Raw genomic sequence first — 22,442 nt, forward strand, 5'->3', positions numbered from 1 at the left:
TGTTTGAATTATATTATACATAATCATCGTGACCTGCTTAGCTACATCCTGCAGCTATTCCATCAACTCCTCATTAAAAAACAAAAAAACCGTACAGGATAATAGGATATATTATATATTGTTATATAGATACCGTCAGCGTGTTAGATATATACCCACTTTCTAAGTTTCTCACTGTCACCCACGATTCCCATGATAGTACGAAACATGATAATATAATACCTATACAGTATTGAATCCAGACAATTTTTCTAGTGGGTGCTCACTTTATTTTCATTGGTCATTCCTTTTCTGTAAATTCATAATGTGGGTCTTCTCCTCTTTTTATACTTAGCTGTTTGTATACACTTTAAAATATCCCAATGTGTCTTGTCAAGGGCTTGCAAACGTTATAATAACGTTATGATTATAGCGTTATATTTTATAAAAAAACGATTGAAGTTTGTAAACGTAATTATAACGGAAAGCGATAATCAAGAATAATTGATTACCGCAAAACATTAACAAAATTTATTATTACCATTAAACGAAAAATAACGCAAAACGAAATAATTTAAAATCCATTTATTTATAAGTTATATTGGTTTCGTAGAAATATTTATTTCATGCATACGGACATTAGAATTGATTATACTATATTCTGTATCCGGGCCATTACCTGCCCGCATTGGCCGCATTAGTTATTATTAATACATTTAATAGGTATTCACACTATTTTCAATAACGATAAACGCAAATTAGGCTTAGACCCCCCTGACTAAGATTTAGCCTCCCACAAATATTCCTTATTGATTTGGATATAAGCCCCCTTGGGTTATTTTAAATAAATAGTTTTGTTGCCCCCCCCCCCCCAGAATTTTAACCCTAGTTGTGCCTATGAACATATTATTAATGACGATAATGCAGAGCACGTTTACCGTATGCGATATAAGATAAAGATAAATGATAGTTTTCAAGATAACCATACATAGGCGTAAAATTGGGGGAGGTCTAAGGGGTCTATAGCCCCCCTGAAATTGTTTAGCCCCCCCATTCTGTAATTTTTTTTAGTTACATTTTTAGAATATATGTTGTGTACCAGAAATATAATAGGACTATAGCCCCTCTATATAAATTCATCACGCTACGCCTATGTAACCATAGTATGATCACCATAGGTTTTTCATAAAGGTACCTACGCTATAATGTACCGTAAAGAAATAAAGAATAATAAAACTATAATAATGTATATTCGTACGGGTACAAAATATGCATAAATGCGTAAACCACGGTGGTGACATTTTTTCGATATAGTTTTCAATAGTTATCGGTCAATTTTCCGTGCGCTTTTAGAGAAACCGTTGAGAAAATCTAAAAATGTCTTAAATTAACATAAGTACCAACCTGGACTTCATTCACGGTTCTCAAGTGTGCTACAACGCGAGGCCAGATTAAATTGTTAACCACCTCTGGGCCGCTATATTATAATAGATATTATATGTTATCGCATCGTCGAAAACATTTGCCACCCGGGGCTGCGTAAGCGGTAATAGCGTTTTTAGACAATTATTAATTACCTAGTAAACTCAGGAAATAAAGAACGCCAATAGGTACCTACCATCTCTCACTTTTCTAAAAAGTAAAAGTCTAAAATCATTTTCGAAGAATGAAGGTAGACACGATTTGAAACAACAGGTTTAGAAACGACGCAACGCATAGAATAATAACTAATAATCTCCGATACGAAATGAAAATAATCGACGAATCAAATATTAAATGTTTGACTAAAACATTATTATAATAATATTTGTGTTTATAATATTATCATTACAAAATGCTATCTGGCCTGTATTTTGTTTAAATGTCGTTATTAGAAAACAACTGTATAGATATAGTATAATAATCTATGAACACCTGATAATCATTCGAATATACATCCATATAGGCCACAATGTTATAATTTGCAAATAGTCCACTTTGTATGTACAAAATGTACATTGTAGACGGTGGATACTTTATACATTTTATCTGCATGATATAAAGATAGTACATATATAGTAAGTACATCAACACCTATGAAGTAATTATATAGAATATAAACAAGTCATGATAAATAATATTAAAAATGAAGTCATGAAGTTCAGTGAGATTTAAATACTATTTGGGATCTAATAATACATCTATATATACATATTATATAAAGTTATGACGAATAATATTAAAAATGCTATAAAGTACAATTTTCAATTAAAAATGTTTATAACATAAACAAGTTATGTTCAATAATATAGTAAGGTCGATATAATATGTATATATAGTAGGTAGGTATAGGCTGTGGCGTATTTAGGATTTTTCTGCCCTGGGTACACATTTTTTTAATGCCCTCTCCCCCCCTCCCCCGGTTTTTTATAGTGTCAAGTTTTCTCACCCATAAAAAAACTTATAACACATTTGATATGGTAATAGACAATGGTATTAAGAATATAAAAATCTATCGAGTGACCGTGATACCAAAACAATCAAAGCAAATTGTAAAATGTATATTAATTTATTTTTTAACTGTTTATAAAATGGTAAACTTATTAAAAATTTTATATTTCTTGAAAAAGTCATCACCTTCTCTCATTAAAATCATGGTTAAAATCAATATAAATATTTATAGAAACCGACAAAATCGTACAATGATAATAATTTTTAAAAATGGCATGTATCTAGATAGCTATGGTTATTTTTTTCTAGTTACACCAGACAATCAAATTCAATTTTTTCAAAAACATATAATTTACAGCGGCGGCGCTTTTGAAAACTAATGGAAATTTTCTATTTTTTACTTTTTTAAAGAACCAACTAGATTCACTTTCCCACTAAAAAAAAATCAACATACATTATTGTAAAATCATTGCCTTCATCGCTCCGCTCAGAATCTGATAATATTATGTATGAAATACAATTTATAATAATAATATTATTGTCATCAGTAATTATTTATTATTAGAAAAGTATGTTAAGAGGACCTGTTAAGTTGACTCCGTCTTACAAACGCGTAACATACCAAATTTACGCTCAGAAATTCAAGTTTTATGCCGTTAGCTTAAAAATTAGAGTGAATCGAACTATTATGAAACTTGATGGTAAGAATATTATCTGTGTTTTGTTAAAGTTTTTGTACGATAATTCAGTTTTTAAATGAGTTATAGCGTGTATAGAAAGTGTAAATTAAAAATGCTCATAACTCACTTAAAAACTGAATTATCGTAAAACAACTTCCAACAAAACACAGGTAATGTTCTTACATTTTGTTGTATTATATACATAGGTGTCATGTAACATATTTATGTTTATAATTGTTACACTTATATCTGGGCATGTGGCTGAAGATAACTTGCAAATTTACTGTAGTCTGTAAGCTAATAAATATTAAAAACACTCTCCTCTACACAGTGGCTTATTTTCAATTTTTTTCTGTGGGGGGGGGGGGGGGATTTAAAGTTAAAAAAGTAATACAACAAGTACTGGCTTAAAAATGTGGTAAAGTCAATAAATTCTAATTGACCATAAACAAAACACCTTAGTAACCAAATAATTTTATGAAATATAATTACACGTTAAATAAATTATTTACTAATCGAAGCAGATTGCCAATACATCAGCAGACAAATGGAGAAGAAATCATTCACGTGCGAAGTCTATGGACAAGTCGTTCAGTCAAAGTAGCAATTTGACAAAACATCAACGGACAGACACTGGCGAATAATTTACCTCAACTAGTCTATGCCAATATACATTGTACAGCTACTATCCATTTCATTACAGTAATAAATTTACTTGTCTAATTATTTTTTTAATTTTTGTATGATGAAAACTAAAAAATAATAAATAATTTGTTCACTTGTATTTTAAACAGCAACAATTAATATTTGGTTTTGGTAAATTAATTTACTTTTTCCTTTTATTTATGCTGTATGAAAAAATATATTTTGTTCAAAATCTCCTTCTATGTGTGTAAAGGAAGTTTCACTTGTATTATCATACCCATCCTCGTCTTCAGTATCTATAAAATAAATACATAGTTTTAATAAATGATGTACCTATTATTGACAATAATAGTCATATTAAACATACCATTGCATAGTAAAACATCATTACATTTCCATTGAACCATTTCGCAACCAAATTCTTTGAAACATTTTACGAAATTGGGTACATTATCCGTTACAGTTAATATTAATTTGTCTCGTTCAATACCAAAGTAACACAAGATATCAAATAATTATTCAGCAATTTTATCAAATGTATGACTACCCAAAAATCTTTGACAAGCAAGTATGCAACTTTCCCGTGTTAATGTTTTTCATCAATCTATTAAAATAATAAAAAATCATACAATTGTGATGCATGTCTTAATTACTATTTATAAAATTACCTAGTGTTCCGTTACTCCCCATGAAACTTCTATGTTAAGCCCTTTTACTGCTGACCACAAAAATCGAAAGCACCTGATGTTTGCAGACTATATTCCATAAATTATTTAAATGGTTTTGCTATTCTATATGGATAGATCTATGCTCAATGAAGCTGAAGTAAAAAAAACAAAAACATTTTGAACCAAAACTTGTTAAGTTATAGCTAATTGTTGTTATTCAGACAGTGGTTCGCAAAATGAACTCGAATGAATAAATTTAAGTACAAAATCATGTTATGTTACTATGGTGAGGGGTCGCGGTAACTGCGATATAGAACATTCTCGGTTTAATTATATGTCATCTTATCGCACGGACCGTCGAAAAGTGTGAAGTCATGACGACAGTTTGCGTTTAATTTATAGAGACATTATGGAATATAAATACCTCAATCAGATCGGGGATTGCAACTCGACAGTAGACCGTTGTAAAGTATATAGTATTAACTTGAATTATTTTGTTATATAAAATACTAAATACATTAAATAATATTAGTATTTAAATACAAGATACAAAATACTTTTTAGAAGAACACCCAGTAAATACTAAATTCAAGATACAATATTGTATTTGAAATACTGTCATCCCTGAGCATTGTAATAACATATTGATCCGTAGTCTAATTTAGATCTAACAAGAGATCTAAATAGGTTGATTTAGACATTGGTTACATCACCCTATTCAACATAACTGAAGGGGATCACAGCGCACGTATTTTTCATACGTTTTAGACCAATAAATGGGGGTAAATTACACATACTTCGAATGGTCCGATTTAAATTTGTTATACAATATGTATAAACTCTTTGACAAAATATCTAGGCTTTTTAGGAAGTCGATTTTCAATTTTCAATTTGAATTTTTAAAGTCTGACCGAACAAAGTGACCTAGAAAGCTAGAACTATATTAATTTTACATTTTTTTTTATTCAAGCGATCAAAGTGAGATTTGTTGTTCTATTATTACAATAGATTTGAAAATATAAACAATAGTTAAATATGTGGTTCTTTCCAAAGAAAAACTGATATACTTACGTGTAGGTAACGTATTTAAACAACTGCTGTAACTTTACTACAAGTAATTTTATTTTAGTGATTACATCATTAATCAATTATGATTAAATTAGTAAGTAGATAATATAAATAGTTCGTAGGTGCGTGGTTCATATACTTTGTAAATCCAAAAACATAATTTTTTTAAGTAAATCAAATTTAATAAAGTACCAGAATTTAATATTTATATTATTTTATACTCGGCACGGAATAAGAATGTAGTGACGTGGTTACTATTCCGTAAGTAATTCAATTTAGAGTTTAAATCCAATTTGTATTGAATATTTAAAAATAATTATGATTTTATAAATGGCCTACAGTAATAAAATTAGAATCTAATTAAAGTTGACGGCATCAACAGGGTACATTTGATAGGCTATGAACTTTAAACATCAATAGTTTAGTTCCAATACAGAAATCTTGGGTGACAGGTAATATAATATATATTAATATATTCATAATTTAACGCATTATTTGATCACATGAATTTAGATGGTTGGATACGGTTATACTCTAGTTTTTTACAACCAGTTCTAACTTACACGTGCAAACTTAGTCAACCACAAAAGGTGACAGAGAAAAAATAGCTTACTTTGAAAGAAGAGTACTTAGAAGAATTTACGGGCCTATCATTGAAAACGAAGTGTATAGAAGAAGAACTAATAAAGAGATTCAACTCATTTATCAAAAATCTGGAACCTAATGAACAAAAGAATCGAATGGGCAGGCCACGTCTAGAGGTCAAATAGAATAATAAAGAAAGTATACGGTAAGAGTCCTAGAGGTTGACCTAGACAATGCTGGATTGATAGGGCCAACGACGATCTAAGCAAGTGCTCACAGTGAATAATGATAGAGAACAGCATCGACAGAGTCAGATGGAAAAATGTAGTAGTGGCAGCGAAAGTCCTTCTTCAAGGACTGTAAAAGGTGAAGAAGTTGATTGGATAAACATTTTTAAGCAATATGCAAATATTAAAAAAAAAATCAATTTTAAAATTGGTTCCACTATCCACCTACAAGAATACCTACCTAATCTTTTTATTGAATGGACAAACAATCAGTTAGAAATTAGAGTTAGGAGATGTTTAAGATGCCATTTATCTTCAAGGATAATTTGTGATGAAAAGCGATTGAGAAAACTGTAGACTAACCATGTAATGGATAAAATATTGGAAAGTTCTACTTTAAGATTCATGAACAATAGTCCACCGTATATGGATTTATCGCTTCTATCCCAGTAAACTTTAATAGCGTGAAATAAGTTTTGCCAAAAAAAGGTTTAAAATTATTATTTTTAAATTTCATCTGATTTACAGGCAAATGTTTTTGAGTTTTATAGAAAAAAGTGGGCAAGTATAGGCACCATTCTGCTGTACTGTAAGTTTAAAGTGGGTCACTGTAATGAATGTGTTAAATTCAGAGGCGGACTGACCCTGTAAAAGCCTATTGACCTCAGTAGCGGCTCCTGAGTAAATATTCTGGGGATATTTTAATTAGCTTCTACAATAATAAATTATGACGTCGTACAGACGTACAGTACTACAGTGGTACAATGGCTAACTATGGCGCGGCGGCAGTGCGTGGTATTGTCGTGAACCCAGGTTCAATAGCGTCTATAACACACGGGTTATTCTCGGCAATCCCCTCCGTCTATCCAGCGTAAACATTGCATGTTATGATTGAAACTGTCAGGCGGCAAAAAACAAAAAAATTAAAATTAACATTAATCTATTTTCCTTTTCTAATCTTTTTACTTTTTTGAAGTTTGCCTTTAATGTTTAAACAAAACAAATTTCGTTTAGATTTATTAGATCTAGTATTGTCACATTATGGCCCAATTTAAACGACCAAACAAATAGTTACTTGTTTCTTAAAGTTTCAAAAATGTAGGCAATAATACTTGTTTATAATCATAGGCGTGCGCAGATTCCAGTTTCAGGGGCAGCAAGCGATTAATTCGGCTCATTCTCCAAATTTGCCGTTAAACCGCCCGTAGTTTTACTTTTTTTAGTATAGGGTATATTAAAATTAAAATTGTATTGGTTTTTTTACCATAAATGTTAATAATATTTACAATTTTAAATCATGTCAATTTTTATTTTATAGTAGACAGGTTAGGTTCGATTCGTTTTATATTGGTAAATTCTATAATTACAAAATATTTCTCTATAGTTTACGTTTACCCAAAAAATATAAATACTTGTTTTATCTACATTGATCATCATTTGTGAAAGTATAATTTTACCGAGGCTCATTATTCACTATTTTCCGGCCGCGGTTGCCCCAAAAATAGTTCAGGGGCAGCATATGCTGCCTCTGCTGCCCCCGTGCGCACGCCTATGTTTATAATATTAATAAAAATCATTATTCATTGTATTATTGTAAAACTAATTTAAAAATCATTGTAAAAATTTAAATGTTATGAAAAACACCACTATATATATTGATAATATTTGTGTATAATTATTATAAGAGAGATTGCATTATTTTCGACGAAATAAGTGAAGGGATGAGAAATGTATATTATACAAAGTGGGGAATGTCATCGCACCGTATTCCTTCGCCACTTCCACCACTGTTCATGTAATCATGAGTTATATTTTTATAGACAATAATTATTATTACTTTATTTAAAATTAACTTATTATTACTAGTTTTGAGTTTGAGCGTCTAGCTATCCGTCAAGATCGTTGTAAATTGATTCCTAAACTGTCTGTCCAATACTTTGTTGAATGTTGAAAAAAGTCAAAGGTTGTGTTTGATTGTCTAGTTATCAGTGGATATAGAATATAGATAGGGGACTTACAACTAAGACACGAGCTCCGAGCCACGAGAGAAGGAACTCGTTTCGCGCATGCGCAGACTGTAGAGCATTCCCCACTTTGTGCCATTTAGTGTATGTTAAATACGTGGCGATGCGCATAATTGAACTGGTTCCTTCTCTCGCGGCGCGGAGTATAGGCAATCTGACTGCATCGGATAGCACACATTATGTCAATCCTGTGGCTTGATAGGGAAATCGTAGGTTTCTAAACGTTGGTTGATAGCCGATAGGTAGGTACGATTCCGTATCCATCGTCCGGCGGCGATTGTTGACGGCCTGTGGTTTAGCATGGCCGCCCGAATTTTTCGATATTTTTACATCATTTTACAATTTTCCGATCGTTTCTCTTTAATATATAATATACAATTTTATACATTTACCTTTTGTGTGTGTACTATGTATAGTTACTAGTTAGTATTGAATCATATTTATTTTTATGTATTATACATAGATAGTTTTTAAGTGATTGTATACATTTCTGATCATTTTTCTTTATTATTATATATATATATTGGGTACATAATAAATACACAGTTATCTTTCGTCACTTTGTTTTACTTATATAATAGGGATCTATTAATAATATGCATTTTATTTTTCAATGTTATACTTATATAATATATTGTTGAAATTGTTAATGTGCGGTTACTGTGTAATGTATTTTATACTTATAACTTATGTATAATAATTATATAGTTTGCATTTTGTGCCTAATTTATCCGTATATTATAGATAGAGTATATTATGATGTAATAATGTATATAAAATATGAATCATAACAGAAGTTAATATATCACATTAAATGTAGGTACAATATTAACGAAAATTTCCTCCAAAGCACCAAGCCTTATCTGCGATCCATACATAGACCATAAAGTAAATATATAGAGGTGGCATTCTGTTATAATGTTATTTTCTGTGTAGTAGCCCTATGAAAAATTAAAAATATTGTACCATAATTTTTTTTTATGTAGCGTTGTCATGACAGCCTGGTGATACCCCAGTTCTCACGGAGTGATAAGAATGTTGTTATCATGTTTTTGATATATGAACACTGCTATCTAGCGGTAAATGCCATATGGCATAGTCGATGGACCTTCTATTAAGATCAATGACCGCTAGTTTGACATCCTTCTAATAATAAAGTTTGAATAGAAAACGCTGCTTCCTAACAGTAATCAGTAATCACTATCAAACTTTCGACTTTTAACCAGGGCTTGAAACCGTTTTTCTTTTCTTTTCGGTTTCAGTTTTTAAATTGTTTATAATGGTTTCTAAAATCGGTTTTAAGGCCTAGACTATTAACGTTCATTCTTAGTTTATTAATTTATTTGAATCGCCGTATCGCGCGTTTGAAACGCCTTTTATGTAAAGTAAACTTTTCAAAATGTTCATTATATGTTTGACATGATGGTTTTGAAGTCAATACCAGTATCTATTTTTCGCGGTTTCAGTTTTGAAGTTAATACTGATTTCCAATTTTTTTGTTTTTCGGTTTTAAATTATAATACCGGTATCCAATTTTTATCGGTTTCGGTTTTTACTGGTTTCTGAAATCGGTTTTGAAACTGGTTTCACTCCCTACTTTTAACAGACTACAACAGGCCCTGATTTTATAGTTTCAACGATATTGTCTCCGAAATTGGTACCCACTTTCAGCTAACACCGTGGGGTCTGGGAGTCTGGGAGTCTCACTCAACGACGCTCGGAGAGATAGTAATATTATACAATATTATTAAATTGTTTCCATATATTTTGTATACACAAGCTTATGAAATAAAAGTCAATTATTATATAACATGTATTAAAATGTTACATACCTGTTACTTAATAGTTATTTTTACATTTTACCAATGACCTACGCGTTGACATACAACATTAATTAAATATCATAGTTTATCAATAGTCATTTTTGATTAACTCATAAGTCATAAGTTATCACTTATGAATTAACACGTAAGTAAAATAAAATTATTTATGAATTTTATTAATTACACTATCTTCTTTAATATTGATAATATAGTCACACATCCCACCAGTGTCGTTGCCAGGGGCACACCGCACGCCCTCCCGAAATATATAAAAAAAATTTTTTTTCTTGTTTTATATTATATTATATTATATGATGTTTGATAATAATTGAAATTAAAAGCGAATCATTTTTAAGGGGTCGGATTCATATAGGCAATATATTCTATACCCATCGTGAGTACTGTGTGACTGTTTGTGTAATAACTGATCATCAGTGTGTGTGAGTTCCCCGAACGCTTTATGTAATTAAAGATAAACTAAGGCTAAGATTATTGGAAATCCATAACGGATATACACACAGTTACACGTCACTATATATTTTGCGATAAAAAATGTTCAACTCCCATTTGCTACAAAATTCCCAAAAAGTGGAAGAAAAATTCACCCGGTACCAAAAGACCTATTTTAATTTTGTAATCATATTTTAATTTCTTAATTCCTTTTCTAGGTTATGTAGGAAAAGGATTTTCGATTTGTATAGTATTGTTTAATTAGTATACCAGATACCTAGTATCAAATGAATATTCTTTATTTTTTTTATTCATAACTCACTTGGACGAAAAAACGACCAGCTTTCAACAGTCTTAATATATAGTATTGTATTCTAGTTAGTAAATTGGAATAATATTCGAATACAAAATGAAATGTTGTGTTTAGAACACATAATGACAGACCCGTCGCTAGGGCACAAGCAAGTAATAAGTAGCTTTAAGGTGGCATAGAATTTTAAAAAAATTGAAGGCTGCAAAATTGAATAAATATCGGTAAAGAAGAGTTGCATTAAAATTTTCGATTTACGCCGTGTCCTACGTGAATCCAACAAATGCGACAAAAAACAAAACAGCTTGTATTTCGCCGCATCGGACGCATCGGACGCAATTGGAACAGCACGGTCAGAATAGAAATCGTCGGACTCGCCGGATTTACATAGGACACGGCGAAAAATATCAAACGACGGGCCTGCATATTGATATAATGATATCAATATACTTATATTAATGAATACATTAACCTATGATTTACATTAATGTTAATACATTGTTATAATAAATGTATGGGTAGGTACCATATAGTTATTAACATAATTATATTGTCATAAAAAAGTAGATGTGTAGTAAACACTTTATAAACAAAGGGATTATTATAAAATATTCTAGCATTACAAAAACTAGAGAAAAAATTCCCTCCACAGAAAAAATGTCTTGTTACGGCAATGTAGTATTCCACCAATTTCGTGATCACAACTATGATTTATGGACAGTTTTAATAAAACTCAAGACTTATGCAACACCATTTTTTGAAAAATCGATTTTGTTTTTTATTGTAAGTTAAAAATAAACAACTGTAGACAGTGGTGTAGTTACGGGGAAGTGGTAGGGGGTTAAAATAAACTCCCTCCAAGAACCAAAAAAATCACTATTAAAAATATAAATAGAGGCTGAATAGTATTATAAGTTTAACAAGGAAAGTAATACCAAATTATTGAAAATCCAGAAATTATCTTTTATTTAAAATATAAGTATAAATTGAACCCCCCCCCCCCCTCACCAGGAAAAATAGTGTCCACGGTAGTACGCTACTGACGTCTGACAGTAGATACTTGAAATGTTCAACAAATATTTATATCAGCATTTTATAAATATGATCTAATTTTTCAAAATATAGTTTTGAACTATTATTTTAGATATTTGATCTTATAGTATATTAAGAAATTTACTTTTTTGTGAATGAGAAGCTACGGCCCACTATAGAATTAAGAAATTATAAATGGTTATTGGATATACATATTTTCCCATGAAAATACATACCTACATGAATATTGAATATATTTGAATTATATTCATCTCTTTTTCAAGTTGATATTGAGTCGGTCCCACTGTCCCAGTATATCTCCAAATGGAATAAACTTACAAATTTACAATGCAATAATTATAAAAAATAAAACACATCCTTTTAACTTCAGAATAAAAAAAAAATTATTATAACATTTGTCACAAAAAAAATTTTCCAATTTGAGAAATCTGACACAAAAAGTTGTGAGTGCTTTAGGATTAACTTAGAGCTGCTAATCGTTTTTTCTTTCGAAAATTAAATTAATCAAACCCAAAACACGCTTGAAGTGACCAGCTGCAACATCAATCATGATGTGCAAATATACGCATTGGTGTACATTTGCAAAAGCTAAGTGAATAAGTTGAGAAACAAATATCTCGCAAATTAAATACATTTAAATTGTAAATCATTTGTTATAATAAAATTATTATATTATCTGTGAAAATAATGAAAACAATAATAATAATTTATTCTGTTATAATATTTTACTTCAAAATGTCCAAATCTAATATGGGGATTTATAATCTTGTAAGCGGCCCGCGAAAATATTATGCATTTCAAAATTTGCCCACAAGTTAATTTGTACCTAACCACGGGTATATAATATTATATTAATTACTACAAAAAATATCAAACTATTCTAAATTAACCGATTTCATAATAATTGGATTTTATAGAATGGAGTCAATGGAGGATAGACAAATAGTGAGCAATTATTCTAGTTAATTATAAAAATTCGTAAAAAATAAAAATACAAGATTGAAAATTATAGGTATTAATGTATTATTTTATTATAAAATGTGCATACCACATACTCGTAACCAGTACGTATATAATTACATTAAAAATTAATAATATTATTTTCACTTTAATATGTCTAAGCAACTATAGTTATACATATAATATGTAATAAATGTACCAAATAATTGTAATAAATGTTTTAGATCCATATAATAATTATTGGTGATTTGCTTGTCTAAAAATCAAATTGTCTGATTCAATCTTTAATTAAACTTAGGTAATATTTCTCACGATTTACTTAAATAACACATTAGCCGTAAATAAACACGGTTATTTACTTACCGTACGTCAGATATTTACCGAGGCAATGTTCATAGCTGTTTAGTAGACTGAAGTACAAAATATGTACAATGGTCAATGAATAGTAATATATCGGCTAATGATTTAGTTTTTCACCTAACTACATGACGGAAAAAATAAAATCATTAAAATGCGTTGAAAATATAATAACTGTTATAATGAGAAATCTCAGAGAAATCGTAAAAAAATAAATCATATCGTGAGTTCTTGATTATTAGAACACCAAGTTTATTTAATAATAAATAAATAAATACCTATATCTAATGTGTGAAATGACGTGTTATTTAATTTAAATAAAAAAAGAATACATATAATACAATATAATAAAATATTAGTGCCAAAACATTCATTCAAGTGCACAGTATAGTTTGTTGTTGTTTTCTGTTGGTACATAATATGTAATAATATTCGAATGAAAATTAACTAAATAATAATTGTAATTGGATGAATCGATAGAGGAACATTATTAAATTAATATCAACTCTACAATTGCAGATAACCCGAGTTACACGTTTATAGATAAAAAACAATACACTTGTCATGTTTTTCAATTTCAATCGAAATTCGCTACCAGGGATTCAGGAAGAACCTAAATACAGAAAAGCGCGCGGCGAAAGCTACACGTATATTTTATGAGTTTTACAATAATAGTATTATAACGTATAATATTATGGTAATAAATAATAATTATCGTGTTTGAATGTAATGATTAGAACAACGTCGAAACTCGAAAGCGATCTTCGACCCCAGCAGCTGCCAGTACCACTTACAATGTACGAGACGAAAATAGAAATATTCTATCTAATATAATTAGTTTCTCGCAATTCAATCATTTCTGATCATCGATTGACAGTAATTATTTCCCTATATCTACTATTACACGTATAATATAATTAAGAAGTTATATATACAATTACTACTATAATATTAACCTTGAACATTTAATACAAGGTTTATTGTAAGTTCTTACAACAGTTTGAAAATATCAAAAATGGATTTCATGCACAATTTTTTTTATAATTGTATGCATATATAAAATATAAATTACATATATTATTGATGTCAACGAAATTAGATGGTTAAACACATAAAAAAATAATCCTTTATCAGTTTTATTATTTCGTTGTATATAGAAAATTAGAAAATATCAATCGTTGAGACATGAAACTTTTTCCCATTACCTGCGTATTATATAATTACCGTAAATCGTAATATAAAATATAAATATACATTTTAAAATATCCTTTAAAATTGAGGCGGCCACTGCACAGTTTCCGCTCAGCGTTCTTACTTCATCCTCGTATGCAATTAATTATTGGATTCAAATTTCATACATCCATTTAAGTGACTCTTGGCGAGGTTTAAAAGCCTATATTTACTATACCATCATTTTTTTTCATATCCACAATATTATTTCCATCATAAGAGTAAAGTAGAATGTACATGCACACAGTCACAACTCACAGATTAACTGCAAAAAAATTTATATTATATCAATCATTCAATTTCAACGTACTAGTGTACTATCTATATCAGCTATACCTCGTGTATTCGGTTTTCACGCGCCTATAATATGCCGATATGCATTTTAAAATACTTAAATTGAATAGTAGGTATACGAATTGAAAATATTAAAGAATGTGATATTATAATATACTTGACAGTTGAAGGCGTTGAAACTACACTAGAATAATTAAACAGAGTGACTCTATAAAAATATAAAATATATTATGTCTCTACAGAATATAATGACGAAAATATAAAAATTGCCGAATTAGGAGGAAAACTTCTTCAATTCATTTTCAATGATATTAATTATAACAATTTGTCAATACGACTTTGGCACTTTTGATTTTGACATAGGTAAATAATCGTAATCACGAGTTTTGCTCAAAATCCTAAATCGTTGATATTTTTTTTTAGAATTACAAATACGAGTTTTGTTTTTTATTTTGAAGTTGAATAAAGAATAATTTACGATTTTTTTTAAAATTAAGTAGGTAGTTTAAAATACATAAGTAAGATTAAACTATTTAGATTAATACATATAAATTTATTCTTATTCGGCTATCTCATGACTATTTTATATTACGATTACAGCCAGCAGAGAACTTAAATTTGATTTTTCAGATGTATTGAGTATTTTTATTAAAAATAAATTGTTAGCTTTTAATGAATTATTTTTCTACCATTTAAAATATTTACTACGGACTATTATTTATTATTTAAAAAAAATAAAATATTTAATATCAAGTTTTACTATATTAATATCATAACAACTATTTTGGCCAATATGACAATTAAGTGACTCACTGAAATTTATCTTATTTATTTATTTATCTATGTTATCTTTATTTAATCTTAATTTATGAATCCTTGATTGTTTAGTATGTTGTTAAGAAATCATTAAATTTGTAATTAACTATATTTAAATGTATTATTTGATTTAAGTTTAAAACGTGCCTACGTATTTTTCTTCATCTTAAAAATAATATGTAAGAGATATATATAATGTTTAATATTATTGCATTTATCTAGGTTATGTGTATTTAACTGCAAATAAAGTTTGTATAAACATGATTTACTTATTATGATGTCTCGAAATTATTGTAGTTACCTACTTTGTTATCTATTAACAACTATAAATATTTTCTTTCTTTGGTCACAATTAGTTTAAACTATACAATACATTTTTATTTCATTACCCACCTAATCACAGCACACGAATATCAACAAAATAATGTCAATACTATTGAATATTTATTGATTAACTTCTATACTTGACTTGTGTGACAGCGACACACAGATTTCGTGTCGTTATGATATGGATAATGGATGATAATATGCAGTGGCCCGATGCAGTGGTCCAATATAGCAAGTCATTGTGAAAAATAGCATGAAAAACTACTTCGTATGCGAATATTAAGGATTTGGAATGTGTGTGGACAAAATTAATTATGTAATTTCAAAGTTTGAAACGACTCTCATTTTCCGATCTCGTGATATAGCTTACGTGCTCACGTGCTCAGGCCACACCTTCGAAATAATCGAAATTTGGTACCAGGAATTCAGAACGAAAACGGCAGTCCGTGCAGTGGTACGCCGCCGAATCGGTGTGCGGTGCGATGACGTAGGACTAATAACTATGCAATGAGAATTAATTATATTAATATTACGATCGAAAGAGTCATGAACTCATGAGCAATCAACGGAACATTGTCATTTTTTAGATGTAAAATAAAAAAACTGTTTTTGATGTTTCATCTCTGTTTTCACAATATTTTACCAGTATTTCATATTACGATTTGTTTACAGGTTTTTTTATCAGTAGTGAAAAACGGTACACACAAATTAGCAACGAGCGTAACAATACCTACATAGGAATATCGCTGTGTCGTAAAATAAGTTTAAATAATTTGATAAGATCATATTCTTAAATCGATGTTAATATATTATACGGATCAAAAATAAAACAACAAGATACTTTCTCGTTGAGAATATTAATCCAAAACTAATAACAATAATAAAATATTATAATATATCGTAATCCAGCAACACTAGCACTGTTATTATACTTACCAAAGCCGTTTCGACTATATTCTTCCGGTTGCAGAATACCTATAGAACGCCTATTCTTGAAATTGTACAATTTATTGTACGTATTGGTAAAATATAAAAATATTGTACGTCAGCTTATGTTTTTCGACCGATGTCGTTTGTAATATGTTGTCGCATTGAACTTTTTGATGTAAAAATATGCTGAATAAAATATAATAACCGTTCTTGTAAGTTGTTATATTATTATCATATATACAACGAGTGACTCGTCGCTTATGAATATAATATATTAAAGTAATTAAGTTGCTCAAAATCATTATAAAATAACTAAAAATGTGTTTTGATTGATATTTGTAATAGTAAATAAAAATCCATAAATCTATATTTCACTATTACCTTTATTATTATAGTAGAACGTCAATATGCTGATATATTATTAATTTATATTGTCTAATTTATACACATTATATTCATATGTATTTTATGCCGTGCACAAAGCTAGGTACTTAGAATTGTTGATACACCTCCCCTCCCCCCCAAAAAAAGGTGGAAAAGCAACATTCTCCGCCACTTTGGTGGATATGAACAAATAATTGTTGTGCCGTTATTATTATCGTTTAGTTTTTTTTTTATTTTCCGTGTGTACCAATGTAAAAACATATTTTACAATGGATAATACACTCGTAAATATTGGGGAAAAAACGCCTCTTTTGAATAAAACAAATGATTACAATATAAAATGTCTGATGGAGATTAATTTTTTATTTGTTGAAATAATACATTTATATACTAATAGATTATGTTTTATAAAGCCGTTAACGATTAATGTAAACGGAAGCTTTTGTATAATTTATAAAATATTATAAATATTACTAATTCTTAAAAAAAAAAATCAAGTGTTTTGTGTACACATTGAGTGATTGCCAACTTACACACTAACAATGCGTATTCCAACATGGTCAAATGGTAAAAAAAAAACTTACAGTAAAAATATTTTTAAAAATCCTTAGGTACAGATGTAATTTCACTGTTTTATCAAATTAATTTGCTGTATCAAACACCTGCAGGCATCAGCAATTAAATTATTTTAACTATTGTAAAAATGTTTGCCAAAACCCCATTGGGAAATCAGTAACATATTAATTTTATTTCAAATCTCTCTCCCTCTCTCTCCCCTCTCTCTTTATATATATATATATACATTATATATAAACAATTTATATTATGTAATTATTTATTACCTGACAAGTTATTAAAAACTGGACGACGACCAACCATCAATCGGGATTCAAAATAACGAACAATCATATGTAGGTACTTCCGATGTTTAATAATGTTTATTTTATATTTTATTAATAACGCAACTTAATATTTTAAGGGTATAAAGACACGAATAAATTTTTATACTTATAAAATATTATATAATAATAATGGAATCTAAAAGAATACTAAAATGTATAGATAAATTAACTACGTTAGATTAAATTGTTTTTTCCATTTAGTGACATTTTTTAGAATTCTTAAAAGAATGTATTTAATAATTATTTTAATTTAGTAGGTATACAGTATTAAATCATTTGACAATAGTTATTAATTTGCTTTAATGCAAAAAAGTAACGCTTTGGCAACGTTTCTTTGTATCTAATATCTAATTTGTTATTAATTTATACTATTCAAACATACAAGTTACAACTATAATGTGTAATAATATTAAATTGTATTATGTTAACACTTACTTATAAGTTATTATATCAAATAGTAAATACATATATATAGATAACTACTAAGAAGTGTAACGTATAAATTATACATATTAAATGTAACAAATGGTTAATTTATAATAATATGTAATTTTTTTTAAGTAGCTTTTGTTAACACAATTTTTCAACTGTAAACAACAAATATTCATACCGTTTAAGTCTTTAAGATATTATTGAGATGTTATTATTCCGATTACTCTTATTTATATTATTTTGTTCAATATAATACTTATCAATTAATAATAATTATTACTATATCTAATATCTATAAATTATAAATGAAACAAAGTACAAACTATATATTTAGTGACATATGTTACATTATAACATGTTAGTGTATAGTATTACGAACTATATAATGAGTATAGGTATACTAATGATTATTATTAATAAAACGATTTTGTGATAACATTTTTTGTGAAATATAAGTAAATTGTAGGAATACATGATATATTATAATACCTACATATATTAATATTTATTTATGTAGTATGTATGTATGTAATAGTATTGCATGATAAATATTATGTGACTTAGATAGTTTTACTAAAATTAAAACTCAATCAATATGCGGTAAATGGAAATATGGATTGTTATAAACGTACCTATATATTGTTATAATAGGTATAAGTGTATAACAAATACTATAGTAGTATAGTGACCAATTAAATATACCTACTCCTACATTTTATATAAATAAATTAACTAAAGATACTAATTGTGCAACAAATAATAATTGCACAGTTAATTTGACACAATTATTGATTTATACATTTTCTTATGCATAAGTGTGTGTGTGTGTGTGTGTGTGTGTGTGTGTGCGTGTGTGTGTGTAGGTGCGTGCGCGTATGTGTGAGTGTGTGCGTGGCGTGTGTTTGCGTGTTCAGCGTATCTACGTGTATATGTATCGCTAATGACATTTGCGTATCGTATTAAACTATAGGCTGCCTATAGTTTAATAGGCACACTACAAATATTATAATATAATAATATCATAATATACATGTATAATAATAATTACGAGTATGTCTGTTGAGTGTATAAAAAATAATTTACCTGAGTACTTATAGGTATATAAAGATAATATAAAGATTATCGATATATTTAAACATTTAGGCACCTATAGTTCATATAAAGTAAAACGTTTGATAATTTCAAACTTGGCAGTTTTGCATAACAATATATACAGAGCGTCCAATAATGTTGCAAATTTGTCTCGTAGATAATAGAATATCTATTACTATAAACGTTTAACAACAATTATAACATTATTTAACTTACTGTAAAATGTAAACATAGGTAATATAATATAATAGGCACGTAATAATATTGTTGCAAGTGCTAAATTGTACATGGTATAAATATTATATAGTATATTATACTACCTAAGTACTAACTGAGTACGTAGTACGTACTTAATGCCAAAAGTAATTTTATATAAATTAGTCTACCATACAATAATGTTTATAAACAATTAAGTTTGTTAGGTACATTTATGTTCCGCCTGATTATAATTAGATTTATAAAATGAGTTATATTAGTGTGTATAATTTATAATTCTGTTAAGTTGTATTATCGTGATTATCGTATATTATCGTACTTACCTAACTATTGTCTATTTTGTTTTTTATTTATTTTTTAATATACGAGTATATTAGCAATAGCAAAAATGTATTATTAATTAATTAATGGAACACAAAGCGATATAATTAATAATTATTATTAAAAAAAAAAAACATGAATACATTGAAATGATCAGTATTACACTAAACATATAACCAGTGCTTTAGACGAAATCTAGTACATTCGCCCTTATTCTTTTCCATCGATTCACGCTCATTTAATGGCGTGATGTTATATGCCAATCTCTATATTAAACCATGACAATGATGCAATTTGAATTAATGAAGACAACAATTAAACATAATTATAAACGTGCATATTTGCATAATATAAATTTTACCTTTTTGAACGAACCACTTGCTCTGCACATTTGCACTATAGCCATACCAGGTATCATAAGTATCGATGAAAAGGCTAGGGTCCAGCCCAGCCATTCAGCCCATTCTGGATACACGTAACCATTATAGCTCAGCGGTTGATGATCGATCAAAGCAAAAGTCACTACTCCCTAAAAAATAACGATTGTGTGATATTTACATGATGCTTTTTTATTATTATTATTAAACGCTCATTAAATGCAAAATTTTTATTATTTAGTCTAGGCAGTATAAAATCTTCCTTGGAGTCAAAAGTCTTCAAACCCTTTTCAACAGAACTTGCTAAATATATTGTTTATTTTTAATTTACCAAATTTCTTAGTCTTCTGATTATTTTAGTACCTATACCTATTTCCAATGGACATAATATTTTTTCTAAAACTGATGACTATAATTTGTATTAAACAGTGAATTATCATAATTGTATTATAATTATTGTAATTTTAAATTAAGTTGGAAACAGTATTGGTTTTAACAAAACTTCCTTGAATTAGGGAGGGGATGAATTTAGTCCATGGTACAGTAATAATTATGTACAAAAAAAATTGTTTTTATGTTAATATTGCCTAAGTCTATACGTACGTATTATTCTTGTAATATTTTTTAATTTTATAATATTTATTATTTACTTTTCATAAATTCAATAAAATGTTTTTATTTAATATTTACATATTAAAAAGAATTAATCAACTACCAAGGGGTAGGAGTAACCATCCTCATCGTCACTCTGTAAAACTAACAAAGTTAAATAATTCATAATGTTATTAGATACTTCACAATATCTTATACAAATTTATATGGATTTAAGATCGTGCATCTATATAAATTCATAATCAGAGTATTATATTTAATTATACATAATATCACGTTCTTAGCTTCGTAGCAAATAAAAATGAATTCATAAAGTACCTACGTGTTTCCATTGCAACTTAAATTTACTAATTTTAGCCTTTCGATTCTATAGTTTAGAACGTAATAAATTGTTATGAAATTCGAAAACACAACTGTCACTAAATATACTTTAGGTGATTTACTTAATAGTTTGTATAGTATTTAGCAATGTAATCGAATTGCTTGCCAAATGAACAACACAGCTCTGACATTCACGTGCCAACCAATCGATAGTATACCTACTGCTCATTTACAATTGTAGCCCTATAGTCGCTATTTTAATTAGTAATTCCTGAATTTAACATGCACACCTAATGCTTACATATTAATTAAATTATTGTTACGTGTATGTATTTTAAAATAACTAGGGATATTAAACACATACGTATTATATTTTATAAACTCACTATAATGAACATTGGGCTGACGAATTTCCAACATAATCGCCAATATAGACCGGGACGGTGGCCGATCATACTCTCCACGTCGTCGCAAAATTTCTCCAAACCTAAATAGATAATAGTAGAAAATTGTTAATCTATAAAATGATTGATTAATTAAAACATCTGTTTACCATAAAACCACGATACAGCTATGCATTCGAATAATGCCGAACACAACAGAGATATACCAGCAGCATACGTGTCCAATAAATGAAGCATATAAATGCCACCCTAAATTAAACACACACACGAGTATAAAATATCGTCCGTGTAAAACATAATAGACGTTTTGAATATTTAATCAGTATAGTATTATAGTTTACCGGTGTCACATTAATCAGAGCCACGCAAAACGATATACCTATGACTGCAAACGTGAAACGTTCGCGTGGCCATTTACGGTTCTTAAAGAAGCCACTAAATTCGTCCATCAGTCCAGTAATGACGCATTCTAATCCACCCATCTAAACAAAACAATCGAATAAATATAATATATGTGTGCATATC

General features: G+C 28.6%; 1 protein-coding gene across 1 annotated transcript in view; it reads right to left on the bottom strand.

The window, feature by feature from the left end:
• Positions 1 to 18,703: 18,703 nt before the first annotated feature.
• LOC132935914 (sodium-dependent dopamine transporter-like) overlaps positions 18,704 to 22,442 on the bottom strand; it is a 28,725-nt gene continuing 24,986 nt past the window's right edge. Inside the window, exons 11-15 of the mRNA XM_061002554.1 lie at positions 22,259 to 22,399; positions 22,067 to 22,166; positions 21,900 to 22,000; positions 20,565 to 20,732; positions 18,704 to 20,469 (exon numbers count right to left, since the gene is read on the bottom strand). Of these exons, the coding sequence (XP_060858537.1) occupies positions 20,368 to 20,469; positions 20,565 to 20,732; positions 21,900 to 22,000; positions 22,067 to 22,166; positions 22,259 to 22,399 (612 nt within the window). The 3' untranslated portion in view covers positions 18,704 to 20,367. The remainder of the gene's footprint in view (positions 20,470 to 20,564; positions 20,733 to 21,899; positions 22,001 to 22,066; positions 22,167 to 22,258; positions 22,400 to 22,442) is intronic.

Source organism: Metopolophium dirhodum, chromosome 1 (genome assembly GCF_019925205.1).
Source record: "Metopolophium dirhodum isolate CAU chromosome 1, ASM1992520v1, whole genome shotgun sequence".
NCBI classification, from domain to species: Eukaryota; Metazoa; Arthropoda; class Insecta; order Hemiptera; family Aphididae; genus Metopolophium; species Metopolophium dirhodum.